Source organism: Leptosomus discolor, chromosome 5, assembly GCF_034619465.1.
Source record: "Leptosomus discolor isolate bLepDis1 chromosome 5, bLepDis1.hap2, whole genome shotgun sequence".
Taxonomy (NCBI): domain Eukaryota; kingdom Metazoa; phylum Chordata; class Aves; order Leptosomiformes; family Leptosomidae; genus Leptosomus; species Leptosomus discolor.
In genome coordinates, this window is record NC_141395.1 from 57,457,746 (window position 1) to 57,478,869 (window position 21,124).

At 41.4% G+C, this 21,124-nt stretch overlaps 1 protein-coding gene across 1 annotated transcript in view; it reads left to right on the forward strand.

The window, feature by feature from the left end:
* Positions 1-21,124, forward strand: part of CPQ (carboxypeptidase Q) — a 174,938-nt gene that overhangs the window by 26,659 nt on the left and 127,155 nt on the right. The window contains exons 3-4 of the mRNA XM_086465921.1: positions 65-497; positions 14,002-14,209. Coding sequence (XP_086322047.1) covers positions 71-497; positions 14,002-14,209 — 635 coding nt within the window. The 5' untranslated portion in view covers positions 65-70. The remainder of the gene's footprint in view (positions 1-64; positions 498-14,001; positions 14,210-21,124) is intronic.

Sequence of the window (21,124 nt, forward strand, 5' to 3'; positions counted from 1 at the left end):
GTATGATTTTTTAATTTTTTTTCTTTGTCTCTCCAACAGGCTATCTGTGGAAAACAAAAAAGAGGAAAAAATGAAGTATGTGTTCTTAATATTTTTCATGAATTTATTACCACAGTATGCTGGGAAATCTTTGAGAAGAGATGACAGTTACCCAAAAACATTTGAAGACATTAAAAATGAGATAGCTGGCTATACTGATATTGCTAAAGCTATTATCGATCTTGCTGTTCATGGAAAAGCTCAGAACAGATCCTATGAAAGATTAGAAGTTTTTGCCGATACCATAGGACCTAGACTCAGCGGTTCGAAAAATCTAGATGCAGCTATCAAGTACATGTTCAGTGCCCTGCAGGAAGACGGGCTGGAAAATGTGCATCTGGAGCCTGTGAAAGTACCACACTGGGAAAGAGGAGAAGAGTTTGCAATGATGCTGGAACCAAGGAATCACAGCATTGCTATTTTGGGACTTGGGAGCAGTGTTGCAACTCCTCCAGAAGGTAACTCTTCCTTTTGGAATGAAGTATCATTTGCTTTTTAAAGCCAAACTGTATTATACCCCCAATAACTTCTTCTTTCAATGGTCAAACTGAAGTTTTCTTCCTGCTGTAATGGATCTGCAAGACAAGATGCTATTTTTCTGGTACTCTTCTGTGTGACGTGGTTGTGAATTATGCGGTTTGGTTTAACTCAGTTTGGTTGAATGGGTTTGTAAAATTAAAGCTGATTCCTGAACTCTCCATTAAATCTATATCCTTTTGTTTAACACTGCTGAACCTCATTTGCAGAGATTCTGCTTCTCCATTGAGGTCGATGGGAAACTTGCTCTTGTGATCTGAGGTTTTCCAGCCCTTCTTTTTCATTTTGGCCGGAGAAGTTCTCCATGGGGTGTTGAGTTGACATGTGGTTTCTGCTATTCTTGCCATGCCCTACCCTGCCAAGCTCAGCACTTCACTCTGGCAAAAAAAAACAAGACAGCAGGAAGAGGAGGAGAATCTCGTGCTGAGCCTGGAAAGCACCAGGCCCTTGCTAAGCATGGCAATTGGTATCTGTGTGTCCTCTCCTTCCCCCTGTCTTGTGCTCACCTTGGAAAAGTCTTTGGCACTTACCTGTTTCTGAACTGTGTGTTGCCTTTTAGTGGATCATGTGTTATATGTTACTTCAGGAACTAGAATGATCATTAGCTGGGCTCAGCAAAATTCATGTGTTTTGAAACCCAAAATATTAGCTTGCTTGCAAACAAAATGATTTAGAAGATTCTGGTTTTGTACGTATTGATATGGGGCTTTCTCAGGATTGCTATTTAGAGGCTGGATGGCAACCTTCTGTGACTGCTCTTCATAAATAACAATAGACTTATTCCTGGACTGCTTCAAAAGCATTCTTATTCCTTTATAAGGAAATAAATTTACTTTAAAAAATAAAAGGTAAGATGATACTCAGATTTTTTTTTTAATTAATTGTAAATTTTTGTGATCATGAGCTTTCCGTTTGAAATGAAACAAATAATGTATAAAAGCTGTTTAATTTATAAAAAGTATATAGCCCTTCAAAAGTAAAACTGGGTAATTCAAGATATGTTTGGAATAAATCTTACTTGGTTTGGGAAACTGCTGTGTAAATTTTGTCTGAGGTATTTTTGTCATGTTGAGGTAAACATATGCCTAAAATGCAAAACATCTAAACCCATTAATAATATCTGTTTATCCTATGATATGTCTAAGGCTTAGTGCTTTGATAGGAGAATGTTGACAGCAAAGGTTTAACCTACAACTTATTTTGTATCCTTTCCAGTCATATTCCAAGCTTCCTAAAAAGGAAGCTAAATTTAAAATTGTGGGTTTTGATGTTGATCAAGTGTTACTGAACCTGCAAAGAGAACCTGCAATTTAATCTTGGAGAACATCTTCACTTCCCAAGAAGTCTGTTTTTTCACTTCCCTTTCTTAGCTGTGTAGTTAGTTGCACTTGCCTGTTCTTACTCCTAGGTTTGCCTTTTTTCATTTAGAGATATACTGAGTTTACATGTTTAAAAATTCCCACAGAAGCTAATAGTATCCTTTTTCATCTGTAAAGATCTTATTATACTGATGACTGAATGGTTGGGCTTGGAAGATAAAAGACTGTATTATCCAGCACTGGTTTATGCTGAGTAATGTTAACACACACCACACCCCACACCCCCCCCCCAATTATTCTTCCTCACCTTTTTTACTTTCTTCTGAGATCTGCTGTGTTTCTGAAGAAGTGTATGTGTTGGTGTTAGAAGACTGCATGGCGATGAGTTCTCTCACAGAAGAGCAGGCAGTTTCTCACACTTGGTGGAATCACTTTGGTTAAATTACTTACCTTCTGACTTAAAATCTATCCTACTGTTCATGGCTGTTAGGATTTCTGCTGGTCTCAACTTGCTCTGAGCAAGCTTTGACAGGTTTTTATGCTTGATGAGGTTATGTGGGGTAGCAGATCCCTGGTGGGCTATTGGCTCTCATTCTTCAGACTGCTGGACCAGCCGCCTGGCTGATGGAAATGCCTGGTGAGAGCCGCTCATCACCAGCCTCTCTGGACGAGAGAATTGCAAGGTGTGCTGCTTAGAAAAGTGCCTGTCCTAAAATTCATACTCATCCCAAGCACGGAAAAAACCCCGTATGTTTAGACTATTAAAACCACTGCCTCACACTTCTGAGGAACTCATTCCCAGATCTGCTCCCTCTGCTCTAACCAGCAATTGTCACCATGCCCTGTTCTTGAGAAGAAGGGATAGGCGGCTGCCGTAAATCACATTGGAAATATTTGAACGATTTTGCTCAGTGAGGGAATATTGGCTGTTATGATTTGTCTTGTTTTAGTCGAGAAGCTGTGGGAGTGTGAGTCATCCTGTAATCAAAATAATGCAACTCAATATGACATGCTTGATGCTGATTCTCCTGGCATTGTGCTGCTGTTGCTGCACAGGGTCAAGCCAGGGAGTTCTACCACTGCCGTGCCAAGCTTTGCCAAATGGCTTTCAGATGTCGGCTCCGTGTACTGGCCATTGGTGCCTGAGTTCTGCCCAGGGGCACCCTTCAGAGCTACCTCTAAAGTGGACTATGCAGTTGATCCCTGAAGGTGTTTGATATTAGCTTGATAGTTATTGCACGTTTTAAATCAGTTCCTATTAGGGTACATTTTGGACCCCTCAGTTTACAAAGCTCTGTCTCTGTAGAGCCCTGGCAGATCCCTTCCTTGACACTTCTGATGCCTACTTAGAGCCAAAGGACAGCACTGGCTGGACTTTGTCTTTTAAGGTCTGGGGATGGGGTTAAGACAAGAGGGGTTGACTCCCCCGTCCCAGCAGGAGGTAGGGGAGACCACTGCTTGCTTTCTTATCCTCTCAGTTATGTCCCATGTTCTTCCCTTCCCATTATGTGCCTGCAGGCTTGAGACCCAATGAGCTAAGACAATAAGAAACATTAGCAGAAACTTAGAACATTGCTTTCTCTCTGGATGTGTTTAGTGCTTCATGCTGGACTCAGTGGCCCCTGGTGCCCTCAGAGCTCCTCCTGGAGCTCAGTTCCCCAAACTAGTGCTCTGAAGGGCTCTTTATTAACATGGCAATAGCCTAACAGTGGTTAGAAACCTGGCTTTGGATGTTAGAAATTCAGGATTTATTTTCCTTTCTGTCCATGGAAATTCAAACCAGTGTTTCCTAAGAGTGACCCAATGGCCAGATCACACACTGAGGCTGCTAACTTTCCATTTTGGCATATGCCATGTGAGTGTGCAAAAAAAAAATCCATGATCCTTTGGGGCAGTAACAGGAAGCCCTAAATAGTAGCAGTATTTTAGCTGTGGGGCCCCAGCCAGCATTGACTCCAGGATACAAGGAGTGTCTTTTCCTGTAGGTCTTCTATCTAACCCATGCATATGGGGTTGAAAACCTTATGGGACGTGGACAGAGCTTTGTCTGTTTATTTGGTTTGCTGGGATTTGCCCACTTTGTCTCAGATGTAAGTTTGGCATAGAGCTGGTTGGCTTACTCCAGGTTGGAACAGTTTTGGTGTGCAAAAGGCTTTTTGGTACCTTGTGATCTTGTGGTTAAAATCCACATTTCCCTATTTTCTTCTTTAGGACTGGGCAATGTGCCAGGATGTCAAGTTTCCAGATTCAGTCTGATTTATGCAGCAAAAAGGGGCAGCACAGAAAAGGTTAGCTGTTTTTATTGAAGAGGAAAAAATACCACTTTCCCTTTCAGTGTATCCCAAGATTTGAAGCTGTTGGGTCAAAGAGAAAGTTTTCACTTCCTTTGCTCTCCTTACAAGGAGGGAGTAACTTTGCTGGCTGTCTTAGTGACAGGGAGAGGAGAAACATGAAACGCAGTGTGACTGGGATTTCCATAAGTCAGCAGAGATTGAAAATGGTCACCACCTTGATGAAGTGGATTCCTAGGTAACAAACAGGATTGAATGTTAGAGAATGCTCAGCTTAGGGAGCTGACAAACTGGAGGTTTACCATATTTAGTCAATGTCCTTGTCTCATTTCCAGTGTTTCAACATTGGCAAAACATACAGATATATGTAGAGAGACTGTTGATTTCTGGTAGTACTTATTATATCCCCCGAATTGTGAGGAAAATAGATATAATTGTTGCTTTGAGAATCCCATAATTGAAGGAAAGTAGTAGTTTAGCAGATGTTTGACCATAAAGTATCGAAGAATTCATATTTTTTGCATGTGTTTTGAAATGCATTTTTTTTTTTTTCCTGATGGGTGACCCTGCCCTTTCATTTTAAACAAATACTGACAAGCAGAACCAACCCCAGAATGCAGCCTGCCAAATGTCTCCTCGAAAAAGGAACAGTCTCTGGTTTCTATGTACTGGGTTTTTTTTTTCAGTGAAACTGAAATAATATAAATATGAAGATGGTGTATTGGCAGACTTTTTCCTAGTTTTTGTGTTTGAGTGGTGCATTTTTTTTCTTTAACTATCAACAACATTTGGTCCAGCCTTACTCTTATAGAAGGTGGTGGGAGTTTTGCCACTTAGATAATATGAAAATAGTTCCAGCCTGTTATTTATAAAATGGGGATAATATGTGTCTCGAAGCTGATGGAGTGTGCTGTCGCTGTAAGGCTCACAGTCTTTTAAAGCCAGGGATGGTGCTGAAAGAAGTGGTCTGGCCTCAGTCCTGGTTGATGTATTTTTTCCTCAATGTTGACCCTCGTTTTTTGTTTCTCAGTGCTGAAGTGGACTAGGGAATTCAGCTAGTTTAACAAAAGGCCAACAAAAAAGTTGATTTTAATATGTGTCAGAGGATTTACCCCTGAGTTGCCAGTATCTTGGATGACCACTGGCCTACTGGGAGATAAGGAGATCCTTCAGGAGTGACTTGCATACTCTCTTTAATGAGGGGTTCAGTGCTGAGAACAAGGGTTGAAGAGAGTCATAGGCATGAGAGCACAGCACATGGCAAAGCTCTTCTGTCTTCACTGGATCCCTCTTTTTCTATGCATGAGGAGCTATTGAATCACATCATGAGCCTCAGTATTGGGTGCCTGGATTGTTTATTATTAGTTAGAGGAGTGCTGCTTGTGGTATGATAATTATGCTACTGTTTTTCTTTGAATGTAAAAGATTATGTCCATGAAGGACCTCAGAATGCTGTGGTGTTCAGTGGCCCAGCATCTGGGCAAAAGTTAGTGCAGTGGCATTTGAAAGATTTAGAGAGTAGGAGTAGCTGTATGGCTTTGAGGTGGACGTGCTGTCTGGGAAGGACATAGGTTCCAGTCACTGCTTTAATAAATGTTCAAGTGAACTGTACAGATTTGCAACAGCAAAAAATTTTCAGGTCTTAGCTCTTTTCGGTATCATGGAGTTGAGGGTGGTTACCTCAAGGATGGTAAGCCCAGGCTGAAGCTCCTGCTTCAGACCAACAGAGGCAGGATTTGAACATGATTTTCTGCATGTGTGGGGAATGCATGCACAGCTGGGTGGCACTGTCACCTTCCCTCCCAGGGGATATCCTGCAGAGACTGGCATCTTGACTCACTAAGAAGGGAATGGTTGCCCTCCGTACCTCCTGTCTTGGGAACCTGTGTGCTCTGAACCTGGCTTTTCTGGATCCTGTTCTTCAGTGCCTGATTCTCCCCAGGCATAGCGAGCCTGTGCCTCGTGCAGGGCTGCTCTTGAGAGAACCAGACCTGTTGCCCTGCTCTTTTGGTGTGCAAGGCTTTGTGCTGGGGGTTGGGTCCAACCTCCTTACTGCTAGGATTTACTTGCACAGTAAGCTACAAGTTACTGAAACCAAACTGTTCTAATGAGATCCAGTACTTGCAAGAAATTGTAAGTCATATTTGTTGAAAATGTGACTATTATATAGTGTTTATTTTTTCTGTGTTTTTTCTTAAAGAACGGCATAATACATTTAGTCTCTGTGCTATGCATCAGAACTGAATAGCCTCATATCCTTTTGGATAACTCTCCTATGTAATTTTAGTTTCATGAAGTAATTCTCTTTGCTGTTCCACAGAGTAGGTGAGGTCACATTTTCCAGAAGTATATTCAGTTTTTACAAAATCTTTCCTCCTGATAAAAGCCCTCTTCTTTATTCCACATTTCCCCTGAAATATTTAATCTTTTCTTCATATTATAATTCTTATATCAATACATATTGAAATGTGTTGATAGAGAAAATGTGTTTCTAGCTGTTAATGTATTTTAAATTTTCAGTACATGCTAGTAAATTTTGAGGTAGAAAAACGTAAGTGATGATATGAATCTTTCATTTGCTTCAGCCTGACACCAGGCCTTAATTTGATGAGTTCATTATGGACCCAGAATTTGGGTTTGTTTTTTCTGAAATCTTGTTGAATTATGTGGGGCATTGGGAGAAAGCTGAACTAATTCCTGGAGAGAGCTGAACAGTGACATGTTGTTAAAAGAGGTAAGATAGAAGTTGAGAGGAAAAATGTTTTCTGGGCTGATTTTAGAGGACGCTGAACCTAAATAGGATATTATGCCAGGTCCCTAATCGTACTTAGCTTTCAAAAATATATTTGCCTTTTCCCTTTACTCCCTAAACCCTTATTTTCTTGACCTGTCCCAACAAACTTTCTTCCCTATCTCTAGACGCATATATCTACTTTTTCCCTGTTGTGTGCTTCATCTTCTTGCATCCTCACCCAGGAGTATTGATCCTGGCTCGTGCTCCAGTTCTGTGCAGGGTGATGTGGCATCCAGGGTCCAAGACTGCCATTTTTAGAGGAGAACTGCACATCCCAGCTGCTATGTTATAACTTCCTATGTGCTGCTCTTTCCTGTGACCCATGTAAAAAAATTTCGAGGTTCCCTTTAATTCTGTGAAAGAAGCTACCTTGGAATGGGCACAAGACAGTGCATGGGGGCCATTCTCAAAAGAAGCAGGGGCATGGTATTTCTGTGCTGACGAGATGGTTAAGTCTGAAGGACAACTGGATTAGCTGGGCTAAGGTCAGAAAAGCTTGGGGCTGCCACCTGTATGTGCTTAGGGTCGGCATGGAATACGCTATACCTTGATGCAGCAGCTTGCAGGCTAAAATAGCTATGTGGGAGAGCTGAGGTGGAAATGGAGAACTCTGAGAAGTGTCAGCCATCCAGTAGACAAGAAACAAGAGTGTTCTGATGTCACTGGTCTGTGAGGCAGGGCTGTGATCATCAGGTAAGCTTCATACATTGCTCTTGTGGTGTGATGCTCCTTCTCTTTCTGTCTTCTTCCTACCATGAAGAAGTGTCTTGATTTCCTGGCCCTGGTGTCCTGATGCCTGGCTCTGGTAAATGGGAAGGTAGCACTCTGTCTCCCTCTTGCTCTTATGACTGCAGTGGCCAGGACATGTTTTAGGTGATACTTTCTTCTCCAGTTTCAAAATCTCCAGCAGTACCAGAACAATTGGATATGTTGCTGACTTTTTGTGTTGATATTTCAGGCAGTATTTTATGCTTAGGATGCAAATTTTTTAAATATATACACAGAGGGAGGTTTAGCGGAGACTTAGTTGTAGTAGCCAGCTTTGTTGTGTCTACACCTAAAAATAACATATTTTAATTGTTTTAAGCAAAAATTGTCTTGTCCATTGGATTATTTATTTGCCAGTGGCACCTTCAGTGCATGTGAATCAGCTGCATCACTGTTCCATAGTGTGATTTGCACGAGAAATCATAATTCTTATGTTAACACAGTATGAAGTAAATGAAGTTCGGAAGGTTCATAGGGGTGAGTTGTTCACTTGCTGTTAGTGAAAAAAATTATTGTGAAATTAATGATGGCTTCATTTTGCTTGATCTCCAAGGGACTATTGCTGTTAACTGGATGACAAAAATGAGATTGGGGGAAAAGAGAAGAGAATAAGGCCATAATTGGGTAATGAGGAAATTGGTATCCAGTGAGAGTAAATGCAAATGATATTTCTTTCTGGCTTTACCGAATTCTTCTTCTACTACAGCAATTGATTGTAACTAACTAGGTTGAATTTCTGTGTGTTTGAGTTGAGTGTTTCTAGGATAGTAATAAATAAAAACCAATAGAGACTGGGTTCCCAAATCTCAGGAATTTCTGATGCTTGATATGGTAATGTCTTGCCATGTCTTGCCCTGGTGTGGCGAAGAAGAGCAATGATATTCTGTATGAAGTTTCCTTGATGTTTTAATGGAAATTAATCAGTTTTAAAATCTGATAATAGGGTAGATTTTTTTTTTTTTTTTTTTTTACCTTACTGTTCTCTGAAACCTGTTACTAATACAGACAGATGCATAGCTCCAGATACTAAAATGGCTTAAATATTCACTTCATTTAATCTTGGGGAGAATAAGTTATCTCATGGGGAATTCCCTTTGAACTAATCTACTCCTGGCATGATTGCTGGCAGGTAAGCAGGTGCTAGGAGGTGACTCCCCAGGCAGAATTGTTCATGAAGAATCAGACTTCTGATGTATGGGAATGTTGCAGATAGCTGATTTACAAGTGTGCTCATATGTATATATAAAATTGGACTTTCTGTAGCTAATATAGAGTAACTGTAATCAGTCTTGCCTTCATCCTGCCTGTGATGGATTTTAGACTTTGCTAGTGTGTACTATGCCATTTATTTCAACTGGCAGTGTCATCATCAAAGTTGTGGCATATCCAAGTGTTCAGATAGAAATGTACATTTCTGTTTACAGAGGACTTTGTAATACATAATTTCATTGGTAATTGAAAGTTGCCTGCTTGTTCCCACTGTTAACAGCCCTCCTGTACCTTAATTCTCAGAAATGACAGGGTACAATTTACTGTTTAATATGAGAAATGAGAGGAAACCCATAGCACTACATAGCTCTTTTTTTTTTTTTCCTTCTCACTGGCCCAACCCAACAATACGTTTGTTTCACATGGTGAGAACAACTAAATAGCCTTCAGCTTCACACAGTCAGCCAAGTTTATCATGTTCATAATTTTATGCGTCGTGCCCTTTACTTAGCTGATTCCCCCAAATGCTCCATATTAATCTTTTGGACTGTGTGGGTTATAATCTTTATATCTTGCTTAAGTAAGCAGGCAATCTGGCTCCCTCCTTACGTAGGAGGGAGTTTTCTGGAGACTTCTGTTCCGTAATGAACAGCCAAGCTCTGGATCAGATAATGATAGGAATAAGAAAGCGATAGAACAGCTTTTGACATGGGAAGCAGAGCCATGAGACACTGAATTGGTAGGAGATGCTGGGGGTAGAATCTTGTTAATTTGCTTAAAAGCACAGTAAGGTGAGGCATTTCTCATTTTTAAAAGGAATAACTCATTCCCTTTAAACTGATAAACTGTTGGGGTTTTTTGTTTCATTTCTCACTTTGCACAGGAAGTCTTAGGGTGTTTTGTGTTATAAACAGGTGGCGTTACAGCATTGGTGGATAAGGGGAGAGCAACTGATGTCATCTGCCTGGACTTGTGCAAAGCATTTGACAAAGTCCTGCATGACATCCTTGTCTCTAAATTGGAGAGACATGGATTTGGTGGATGGACCACGTGGTGGGTAAGGAATTGGCTGGATGGTTGCACTCAGTCACAGTCAACGGCTCAATGTCAGAGTGGAGACCAGTGACAAGTGGTATGCCTTAGGGGTCAACATTGGGACCGGTGCTGTTTAACATCTTTGTTGGTGTCAAGCATGTAGCCTGGGCCGGCCACTAATGAATGAGAGAATGCTCGTGAATGATGAACGAATGCTCTCTATTTACCTCTCTCCCTTCCCAGAAGGGGAAGTCCCTCTCCCTTGTTCTCTCTCCCTTCCCAGAAGGGGAAGGGAGAGAGAACAAGGGAGAGGGACTTTATGGTTTGGAGAAGAAAACTAAAACAGCTTTAATGAAATAATAACAAGAAAAGATAATAATAATAAAAAAGAAAATAATGAAATATGTACAAATACATACAAACCCAATACCGAACCCAACTCCCCCCAGCGTGATGACGATACGTCACCACCACACTGCAGGGCTGGCACTGGGGCAGTCCCAGGCTGGACTTGGCAGCAGATGGAACCGGATGCAGGAGCTGGACTCAGGCACTGGATTCAGGGATGCACGGATCGGGATGGATGACAGAAGAACAGACAGAGTCCTCCTCAGATGTCGGCCATCAAAGAAGAGAGACTGACCCTTGTGATCCCTCAGCTTTATACTGAATATGATGTATATAGGATGGAATACTCTGTTGGTCAGTTTTAGGTCACCTGTCCAGTTTGCTGTTGGTCAGTCTTGAGTCACCTGTCCGGTTCGCTCCTCCCAGCAGGTGCAACCTTTTTCGTGCTTGTGACCCTTTTCACACCCGGCACCCCAACATGGAGTACAAGATTTAGCAGTGACCTTGGTCGCTACAAGAACAGGTATAAGCAAGGGCCTCTCTGCACACCATTCCTTGGTATGAACTATAAACACCAGGCCTTGTCACTGCTAGAAGCAGTCACTGTCTGGAAAAACATGCTGCTGTTTTTCAGAAAGTGCAGTTACTTAGAAAAGACTTAACTGAAAAGTAAAATAATTGAACAGAATTAGTTCTGGTTTAACCCAAACCAGGAGGGTTGGTGACATGGACAGTGGGATCGAGTGCACCCTCAGCAAGTTTGCTGATGATGCCGAGCTTTGTGGTGCGGTCAACACACTGGAGGGAAGGGAGGCCACCCAGAGGGACCTTGACAGGCTGGAGAGGTGGGCCTGTGTGAACCTCATGAAGTTCAATGAGACAAAATGAAAGGCTGAGGCAATCCCGAGCACAGACACAGTCTGGGCGGAGGACGGGTTAAGAGCAGCCCTGTGGAGAAGGGCTTGAGGGTGTTGGTGGATGAAGAACTGAAGATAAGCTCTGGGGAGACTGTATCATGACCTTCCAGTACTTAAAGGGGGCCTACAGGAAAGGTGGGGAGGGACTCTTTATCAGGGGTGTGGTGATAGGATGAGGGGTAATGGTTTCAAACTGAGAGAGGGGAGATTTAGATTAGATATTAGGAAGAAGTTCTTCACTGTCAGGGTGGTGAGACACTGGAACAGGTTGCCTGGAGAGGTTGTGGCTGCCCTCTCCCTGGCAGTGTTCAAGGCCAGGCTGGATGGGGCTTTGAGCAACATGATCTGGTGGAAGGTGTTCCTGCCCATGGCGGGGGATGGAACTAGGTGATCTTTAAGGTCCCTTCCAAACCAAATCATTCTATGAATCTATGTGTCTGTGTGTGTGTTCACATATTTATTTAAGATAAACATTGCTCTTGTCATTTCAGTAGATGAGACTGAGATGTTATAAAGTGGTATTAAAATGCAAATGAGTCATTGAAATAGTCAGAAGTTACACAAGAATGAAGTTTTACTTTGTTATGGAAAGCACTGTAATTGATGCTTTATGTATACTTTGTTTTTTTTTTTTGTCAAAGGGTGGCTTTATTTAACTTCTTTGGGAACACATAAAAGTAGAGATACTGGGCTGGAGTTTGCAGGTCCGTGTTCTTTCCCTTAGCTTTGATTGCCACAAAGCTCACTGTACAAACTCCTGATGCCCATTGTCTAGGGAGGGCCATAAATGTACTTGTCCATAATGTTTCTTAGAGATTCTAGATAGTTAGTAGCTGTCTGTAGCATTCTTTAAAAAAACATACAGAGTTTGTGTTTGTTTATTAATGCAGTAAATTAATGCCAAGAAGAGTTACACTCCTTGCTTCCCTTGACAGTCACTAATAGAACATGTGCCCTTCCAGTGCCTGCTGCACGGTCAAAGTGGAGCAGTGGGGAGAGCTAATATGAAATATGGATTGCAGTATCAACCTGCTGAGACCATGACTTTTCTTGTGGAAAACGAAATTTTGCAGATACCTGGCTTTATTTCCAGTGGCACGGTTCCATACCCAGAATGATCCTGTTGCTGGGATGCTCCTTAGGCAGGCAGCTGAACCTGCAGTTCATTAGAAGCAGCTGGAGTCTGTTAGCACACTCACCTACCTGCCAACAACAACCAGTAAAATTTGAAGGTGATGCTCTGGTTTGGCTTTCTGGGCCTCTTTATGTAAAGCTAAGAATCTGAAGAGTTATTCAGTTAAGATTTTTATACCTCTCACACCAGGTTAGTTCTGTAACTAAAACTCATGGGCTTTTGCTGTGGCAGTAGATGTCTTTTGCCCTCTTAGTGGTGCACTTTTAGGAAATCAAACTTTTTTGTATGAAATATAGTTTATTTAAGGTTTTGAAGTGACTATAGTTTGATCTTAAAGAAGCCATGAGCCTGGATACGCTGGTGCTGGGAGAGATGATCTTCCCATTTTTCTATCAGTTCTTCTCATGTATTACAGTCTCAAATACAAGCCTCTGAAATCTTCTCCAAATAATTCTTAGACCACAAAAAAAAAAAAAAAAAGGGGACTTTCAGGGAGAAACATTTTCTTCTTAAAAACACGATAGTTTGATTTCTTTGACAAATCCTTGCTAGACATTTATTAGTTTTAGTTTTCACTGGTGTATTTTGTGGTTTTTAGGTGAAATGTAAAACACTAAAATTTCAGGCACCTATTACTTCTTCTATATTTTGAAGAATAATTCCAGCCCGTGTTGTTAAGCAGCTCCTACTTATCTCTGTAACCTATCAACAAAATTTGGTTTTAAGCATAGTGGTCATTTTAATGAATTACTTCTCAAGTGCTGTGGAATATAGTTCCTCAATTAATGTTCTAAAAAGTTAAAAGGATTCTCTGGCTTTGGGAAAAACTACTTATCTATAAAATCCTTTGTTTTTTCAAGCATGATAATATAGCAATTTAAAACTATTCCAACTATTAAAAACAAAGAGCTGGGTGGGATCTAACTTACCATGTATGAATAGTTCTGCAGAAGTACGTGCCTGTGTTCTCTGTATCATAACTGGGAAAGACAGGTTCCTGGGAACTCTCCCAAAAGGAGATCCAGTAAACGGTGGTATTCTCCTGAAATAAATATGAAGGGGTTTAAATTATTATTATTTGTAAGCATACTGCAAAATTTATTGAAACTGCAAAGCTTTAATTTCATTTATGGATTAAATAATTTTATAAGTGTTTCAGTCTAAAAATATGTGCTTCCAGTTGTCTTATGTTAAGCTAAGTTGTTCAGCAACATATCAAAACAATTGTATGAAAAGATTACTATCTTTTTTTATTAATCCCATAGGCAATTTTTGCAAATGTTTTTGTACTATAAATGATTGCAGTGAGGCATTAAAGCACATGCAGAGAACTGATTTCCCCCCGTGTATCCTTCTTGTCCTTCAAGTTAAGTTTTAATACCAACCTGATGTCATGGTTTGCAGAACTGTGTGTACTTGGTTCAGGTTGCTATTACAGCTATTTAGTACCCATCCCTGATTAAGCATTTCACATAGTCTTCCTTTTCCAGTAAGAAGTTAAATCTGATTTCCTGTGTTCTGCACAGTCCATGTTTTTCTGTCTGTTAAAACTCGCTGGGAGAGAGATACAGGAAAACAATGTTAATATCATTGTAATACTTTCTTTCAGGAATTACGGCAGAAGTCATAGTGGTAGCCTCCTTTGATGAACTGCACAAAAGAGCTCAGGAGGCCAAGGGGAAGATTGTTGTCTACAACGAACCGTTCATCAGTTATGGTGAAACTGTGCGATACAGATCACAGGGAGCCGTGGAAGCTGCTAAAGTTGGAGCAGTGGCATCCCTCATTAGATCCATTGCTTCTTTTTCTATTCGTAGGTAAGCATTTTTGTCTTTTCTCCCTGTGACTCACATTTCAGCCTCTAGTTCACATGGCACTTCTGGGCAGGCATTTTTGTTCTCTAGGACTTAAACATTGCCAGTTACAAGTGGGTGTTTGGTTTTGAAACTGTTGTCTGCACAGTAGTTCTTTTCTCCTGTGCTTCGTCATTCTTTCAAAATGTTTTCATTTTTTCTTACTGATCCAAATTTCGTATGATATTCCTGCATTCTCAAGGCTGACATAAATATTCTGAGATCAACCAAAATCAAATGTCTTTGGTGACAACATGAACCAGACTGTCAGTCATGGTATGAACTGGTCATTCTGTATATTTGACTAGAATGTAAGTGTACAGCTTTTATTGTATTGGTCATTTTCCTAGCACAAGGCTGACTTGTACTAGATGGAGTAGTCTGTTTAGACATAATTATTTAGAACACTTTAGCAGTAAGGTTTGTAATTCTTACAGTGCTTTTTAAGTAAGGTAAGTCAAAAAAAGATTTTTCAAAAATAAATCTAAGTATTTTTAGATGTCTTAGTACATTGTTTATATGTATTAGATATAGTGTTACATTACTGAAAAGAGCTTTTTTAGTCTTCTGGCTGGTAACAGAATTCCTTATTTTATCTGGTGATTTTTTCCAACTCTGAAAGCTTACACTTAAAATGCTCATCTATTGTGAAAAAGACCAGTCGATGCATAGAGAGGACACAGAGAGGAGTCCAGCCATAAAGTCAAAGAATGACATATACACACTGTCTTTTAACATAGTATTTTAAAATTTTTACAGTTATTGGTGAGCTTAATGCTTGCAGTGAGCTTTGTGTAGTAGCCTGCTGGCTGCAATGAGAGTTCTGGTCACACAGGCTTAGACATCAGAGCTGGACTGAGGACTGCAGACGGGACAGACCCATCTCCCTGTCCCCCCTTCTGAACCTGAGCTCCAGCCTAAGCAGGAGTGGCAAGGGCTTTAAGTGATGCCAAACAGAAAGCTTGACTGCTTAAACTGTAGAGCTGTGTTAATAAAACCACTTACATAAGACGGCATGGAAGGGAGACATGCAGTTTATACAAGAGGTGCCGTATTTTGTAACATTGTTCTTTTTGGCAAATACATATTTAGACCAGTACAGGCCATTTATTCTTCCCCCTAGTTGACCAGTAACTCTTTACCCACAGAGGAGTCATCGGTGGTAGCTAACCTGACCTTGAATGTGTGCCACATCATGAGTTGGAATTGTGTTCTGTTCAGATAATACCATGGTTTCTTTCTGATCTCTGCTGCTAGGTTTTCTTTCTATGGAAATCTAGGCTGGCAGGTGGGAAGGGGTGATATGGCTTTAGATCTTGCTAGAGGCTGGGACTGGGAAGTGGCTGGGGCAAGCACTTGGAAGCCTGATTGATTCCACCATTTCAGGCAGAACATAAGTGGCCACATCTCAGCAGTATGAGAAGTGTGCAAGCGTCACCATTTGTGATGCTTCAGAAAGTCTGAGAAATATAGTAATGCCATCAAACTCTGTTTGATCATGCGCAGAGGATAGCTCTGCTGCCAGTGTAGTAGCTTGATAGCATTTTTATATGCTCCATATTCCCCAAAAGAAGCCAACATTACCTGTTTAAAATGCTTCTCAAAAATAAAGTATTCTAAATTCAGATACTATCCAAACTATACTAGTGTATTTCTTGGTGTCCAACAAATGTGATGTTTACGATGTATTTTCTAATACTTATAATTGTCTAATAAAGTTCATAACAGATGAACAGATAGTAGAATATGTTTCAAAAAGAGTTTTATGAAAAATTATATGATTTCAAAATACTGTTGTTTGGTATCATCAAAGACTATTGCAATCCGTCATCTGTTGATTATCTGAAAACCAGAAGATGAACTGTCCCATCCTTTGTCCTGGTGCGCTGCAGAGGTGTTCATTTGAAAGCGACTCTTTGTATCTTCTGTTTGCCAGACTATTTATGGAAGTGTATTTTAACATGTCATGGAAAATTTAGAGATGGGGAACAGAGGTAGAGACTGAAGGTAGTAAAGCCTGTTTATTAGGTCTGGGTACTGGCATTACAGCTATTTCAGAATTGAATTAAAAGAGAGGAGAAACGGATGCCAAATGCATGTTTGTTTAGAAGTATTGAATCCTTAATTGAGGCTGGGAGCCAAGGTATCATTCCCAAAAGCAAATTCAAACTTAGATGCTGCCAGGAAGGATTTTTTCATTAAAAATATACTTTCTGTCCTTTCTTTGTTTACCTTTACTTAGGCGTTCTTTGGGCACGGAAGGGAATGGTTGATCCATTTTTTCTTGTAATAAGGAAGCTATTCAGGTCAGTCTGTCATTTCTGTCACTCCGTGATGCCTAGATCTCTTTGTTTTGTTTCTAACAGAAAATAGGTATTGCTGTAGGCACGATGGATTTTCTTATTTCCATGCCTTCTATGTTTTCTCTTAATCATCAGCTGTGTGTCTCCTTGTCTGTCCTACCAATGTACTGTGCTGGATGGACTCTGTGCTGGATGTGGTGCTTCTTGTCAGCCAGTGTCTGGGGCACTGTTCGTTCAAGTTGCTTGCCGCCTTGGTTGACTAATGGGAAGTACTGCCTTGCTGCAGAGAGCAGAATGTTAGAAGGGTGGGAGATGAAAGGTAAAAAGCTGATAAAAGACTTCTAAGTGTTGTGAAAGAAAGTCTTGCATTCTTGCAATTTGTATATTTCTACTTTGTTGACCAGAATGTTGACAAGAACCTTTACCTCTTGGTGCTCATATAAACACACAGGCCCTATAATATGAATAACTGCTAAAGGGATCGTGGCAGTTCTTCAAAACATCCTGGAAACATCTTAGAAGAAAGAATCCCCCTTCTGATACTGCACTATCCCACTTTCCTCAGGTGAATGAAGGGTGGAACTTCACAATTTTCCCTAAATTATATCAGCTTTGGTTTGGTTTGGTGTTTTTTTTAAGATTTCAACCCCTTTTGGATGGGGGGTAGCTTATTGTTATTTGCTTACTCTATTTGCAACGAATTAAGCTGTCTGGAATAATGGAAGCCATTTTGTGGTGTGATTTCTAGGTCGTCTTGCAATGTGAATAATATTGATACGTTAAAACTAGATACTTTCTAGTAGATTACTATTTTAGGCTTATTAGGGATGATTATTAAAGTTTACTGACAAGACAGAATTGGTAAAATCACAACATGAACTAAATCTTGCTCGCAGCTTGGTGGCTGTTTCTTGTTCCAGAAGTGACTGCCACATTGTCAAGGGCAAAAAAGTGTGAAGGGAACGTTTGAGCAGGGATTACGTGGGCAGCTTATTTTTCTTTACGGTATGGTAGTGTAGCTGTGGAGTGAATGAAACCACTTGAGGACTCGGGCATCACAAATCTGAATGGGGTAAGAAGGGAAGAACTTGAATATACTCAGGAAAAATCATTGCTGTGTTTATATTAGGGCTCATGCCACTCATTGGTGACAGTGAAGGACTTGAAGGATCTGGTTTTGACTTTCAAGGAGTGGATTTATTTATTTGGGACAGAAAAGTGAATAGGAAATAAAATTAGCGACAGCTTCTCCCTTGGCCTATGAAGTGATGACAGCAGTTACGTGGTTGGTATTTCCATGTTGCGTGGCAGTTGTCTCGTGGATTTGTCCCCATGTTGTGTTAGAGTCAAATAATTCTCTACCTACTTTATAGGTATCAAGTAATAGTGGGTTTTGTTACTTAGGAGAAAGTCACTGTAACAGGTAGATAATTTTCCCTACCCTCTCCTTAAATGGTGTATTTGACAGCCTTTTTCACAGTAAAAATTTCCTGAAGCACTGGCAATTTGGTGGTGAAAATATTTAAACATGAATATTACAAGTTAAGAGTAACAGAACTATTTTTAAGGAACCTTCTCAAATAACATGTATTATTGTAATCAGTCAAGAGTATCCATAGTATTTGGCTTTTTGGAGAAATCTGGATGTTGACTTTTTTGCTTTAATAGCTTGACTGTGCTGTGATTAATGGTCTTGTACAAATTAAAGTAATACATACATTTACTGTTGTGTACAATAAACTGATGAATATTTCCCAATTTGTAGTGGACGTTTTTACAGCAAAAATACTCAGTTTGCAAGGCATGGTTAAAAATGTAGTTGTAATAAGCTAGCTGTAAGTCTGATGTTTTGCTTCCTATCTGTCCATTTTTAGATAAAAAACATTCTATAGATAAAAGGTATCCTTTGGCTATTGAAATGGTCCAGTATTTATCCTGTGGTGAACGTACTTATGAGTCTAAAACTATAAGTAAACCCTTTTGTTCCTCAAGAACCACAGATTAGATAAAGTCATAACACTGTGTCTTGTAATAATAACCCCTTTAAGGGCTCTAGAAAGAAGCAAAATCAAGGGTTTTTCAAGAACTCAAAAAGAAAGTTCCTCAGAATTCTCAGAAATAAATGTCAAGAGCCCAATTTTTTTTTTTTTTTTTTTTTTAAATGCTGCAGAACAATCTCTCCAGTATATAAGAAATCCAGCAGGGAACATATTACAAGGCCAAAATAGACCAAAGAATACTTTGACCCAGTCTGGAGACTGTTAACAAGGACACATACTTGGTCAAGTTCTTCTCTTTTTTCTCTGAAGTAAGTAATTTCCTTCCCTTTCTCTCCCCTTCTTCAGGCTACATGTGGCTAAGACACAATGTCTGTTTGTGAAGCTCCAGTAACTCTAATCAAATGCTGTGTCTGGGTGAAAGCTGAATTCGTGAGTGGCGCAGTGCAGCTCATGATTTATGGCAGAGGTTGCATGGATAGTCTGAATGGATGCATATGGCACTATTAAGTGCAGGCATGCCAGGGCTGGAATATTATTTCATGTAATTTATGTGAATTTGAAAACTGTTGCTTTTCCTCTATCTTAATTTCCCCTTTTTGTAACCTCACTTTGTTTATTTTCTTCTACCATTTGTAGTCATGTATACCTTTTTGTGTATACATTGTACTCTCAAAGTACGTTTTCTTTTCCCTTCCTGTTTTCCCTGTTATTCTTCGCTGCTTTGTAAACAATTCATTCCCTTCTCAATCTTGCTGGCAATGTATGTGAGTCAGTGTAATTCTTCAGCTCTCAGATGCTAGCACAGTGATTTCTTACCACATCACCTCTTCCTAATGCTTGGTCTGCTGCCATTGGTTCCAGATGTGAGACTTGCCTGCTAAGGAGAGCCTTCCTCCTTTCCCTAAAACTCCACGTCTGAGCAAAGTAAGGATTTGTTCACATCAGTAGTGGCAGAAACACTCTACTTCTGCTTGTTCTGCCAAGTTTTCTGAAATCTGGGATGGGTACAGTAGTTTTGGTAGGATTTCTTTTGCTTCTGTTTTTTGGTGGTTTGTTTTTTTTTTTTTTTTTTTTTTTTTTTTTTTTTAATAGCAAAGCGTTGTGGTTTGAGCCTACTCAACTGGCAACAAAAGCACCACACAGCCGCTCACTCACACCTACCCTGTCCCTTAAGGGATGGGGAGGAGAAAATACAACCAAAAAGGCTTGAGGGTCGAGGCAAAGGACGGGGAAGACTCAGCAGTTATGGTCACGACCAAAGACAGACTCAACTTGGGGATAACAACACACATCCAATACAAAACAACCACCACCATCAAGGAGAATGAGAGATACAACCACATCTTAAACACAACACACCTTCCCCCCGACACCCCTCCGGCCTTCCCGGGCTCAGCTCTGCTCCCTCTTCCCCCCCAGCAGCGCAGGGGGCAGGGAATGGGGGTCACAGCCCGTCCGGCACAAGATGTCCCCGCTGCTCCTTCCCCCTCAGGGAGAGGGGCCCTCGCAGCCCTCCCCTGCCCCACCGCGGGGTCCCTCTCCCGGCAGACAGCCCTCCAGGAACTGCCCCAACGCGAGTCCTTCCCGCGGGGCCGCAGCTCCCCAGAACCCCCCAGCGCGGGTCCCTCCCGGGGCTGCCGCCCTCCCACTGACGGGCGGCTCCAGCGCGGCCGCAGTGGCGGCTGCTCCGGGCCCGGTCCCTGCTCCTCCGGCCCGGGGCCCTCCGCGGGCTGCAGGGCGACCTCGGGGCCACCGCTGGGCTCCAGGGGCTGCAGGGGCTCAGCCGCCACCCCCCGCGGGCCGCAGGGGAACCTCTGCTCCGGCACAGCTCCCCCTCTCCTGCCTCACTGACCGGGGTGTCCGCAGGGCTGTCTCTCTGCCATCCCCCTTCTCTCTCCAACTCACCAACACAGACAGAACAAAGTGACAGAAATTAACTGGCTCTTTCACGCTAAAATATATTTATTTGCAGAGGCACCATTGGTCTGGCCTTTCCCAGATGTGGGTCTGAGATTGGAGCCGGGGGAGCTTCTCGAAGCCTCTTACAGGAGCCACCTGTGTAGCCCCCTCCCCCACTGCCAAAACCCTGCCAGACACCAAACCACCACACAAAGAGAAGCATCTCTAAAATTGATGTTTTATCTTTGAAATACTGTATCCTGTAGTTGTGTCACAAGTCTTGAAGGCTCCTTTCCCTTCTGCCCCTCCTTCCACAGCAAATGCCAGTATACTTAATTTTTTGCTACTGTCTTAGGATTTTTTCTTTCTATGACCCATTCTGCTCTCTGTAGAGGGGAAGCAGTGCCATGTCCATATGGGATTGTATTTCAGCTGGTAAATGCTGGTTAAAACTTGTGCGTGAGCACGAGGGCAGTTCTCTGTTCATATGGGGCTCAACATGACCTGAGCCCAGCCTGCTCGTGAGCTGTAGGTGAGATCCCTGAGCATCTTTATTGCTCTGTGTGCATGTGGTCTAGCTAAGCAGACCTGTATTACCTTCCATGTACCATAGGCTGGGAGTCAAGTGGGTGAGACTGGTCACTTTGCCCTAGAAAGCTGTTGCCCTTTAATGGCCT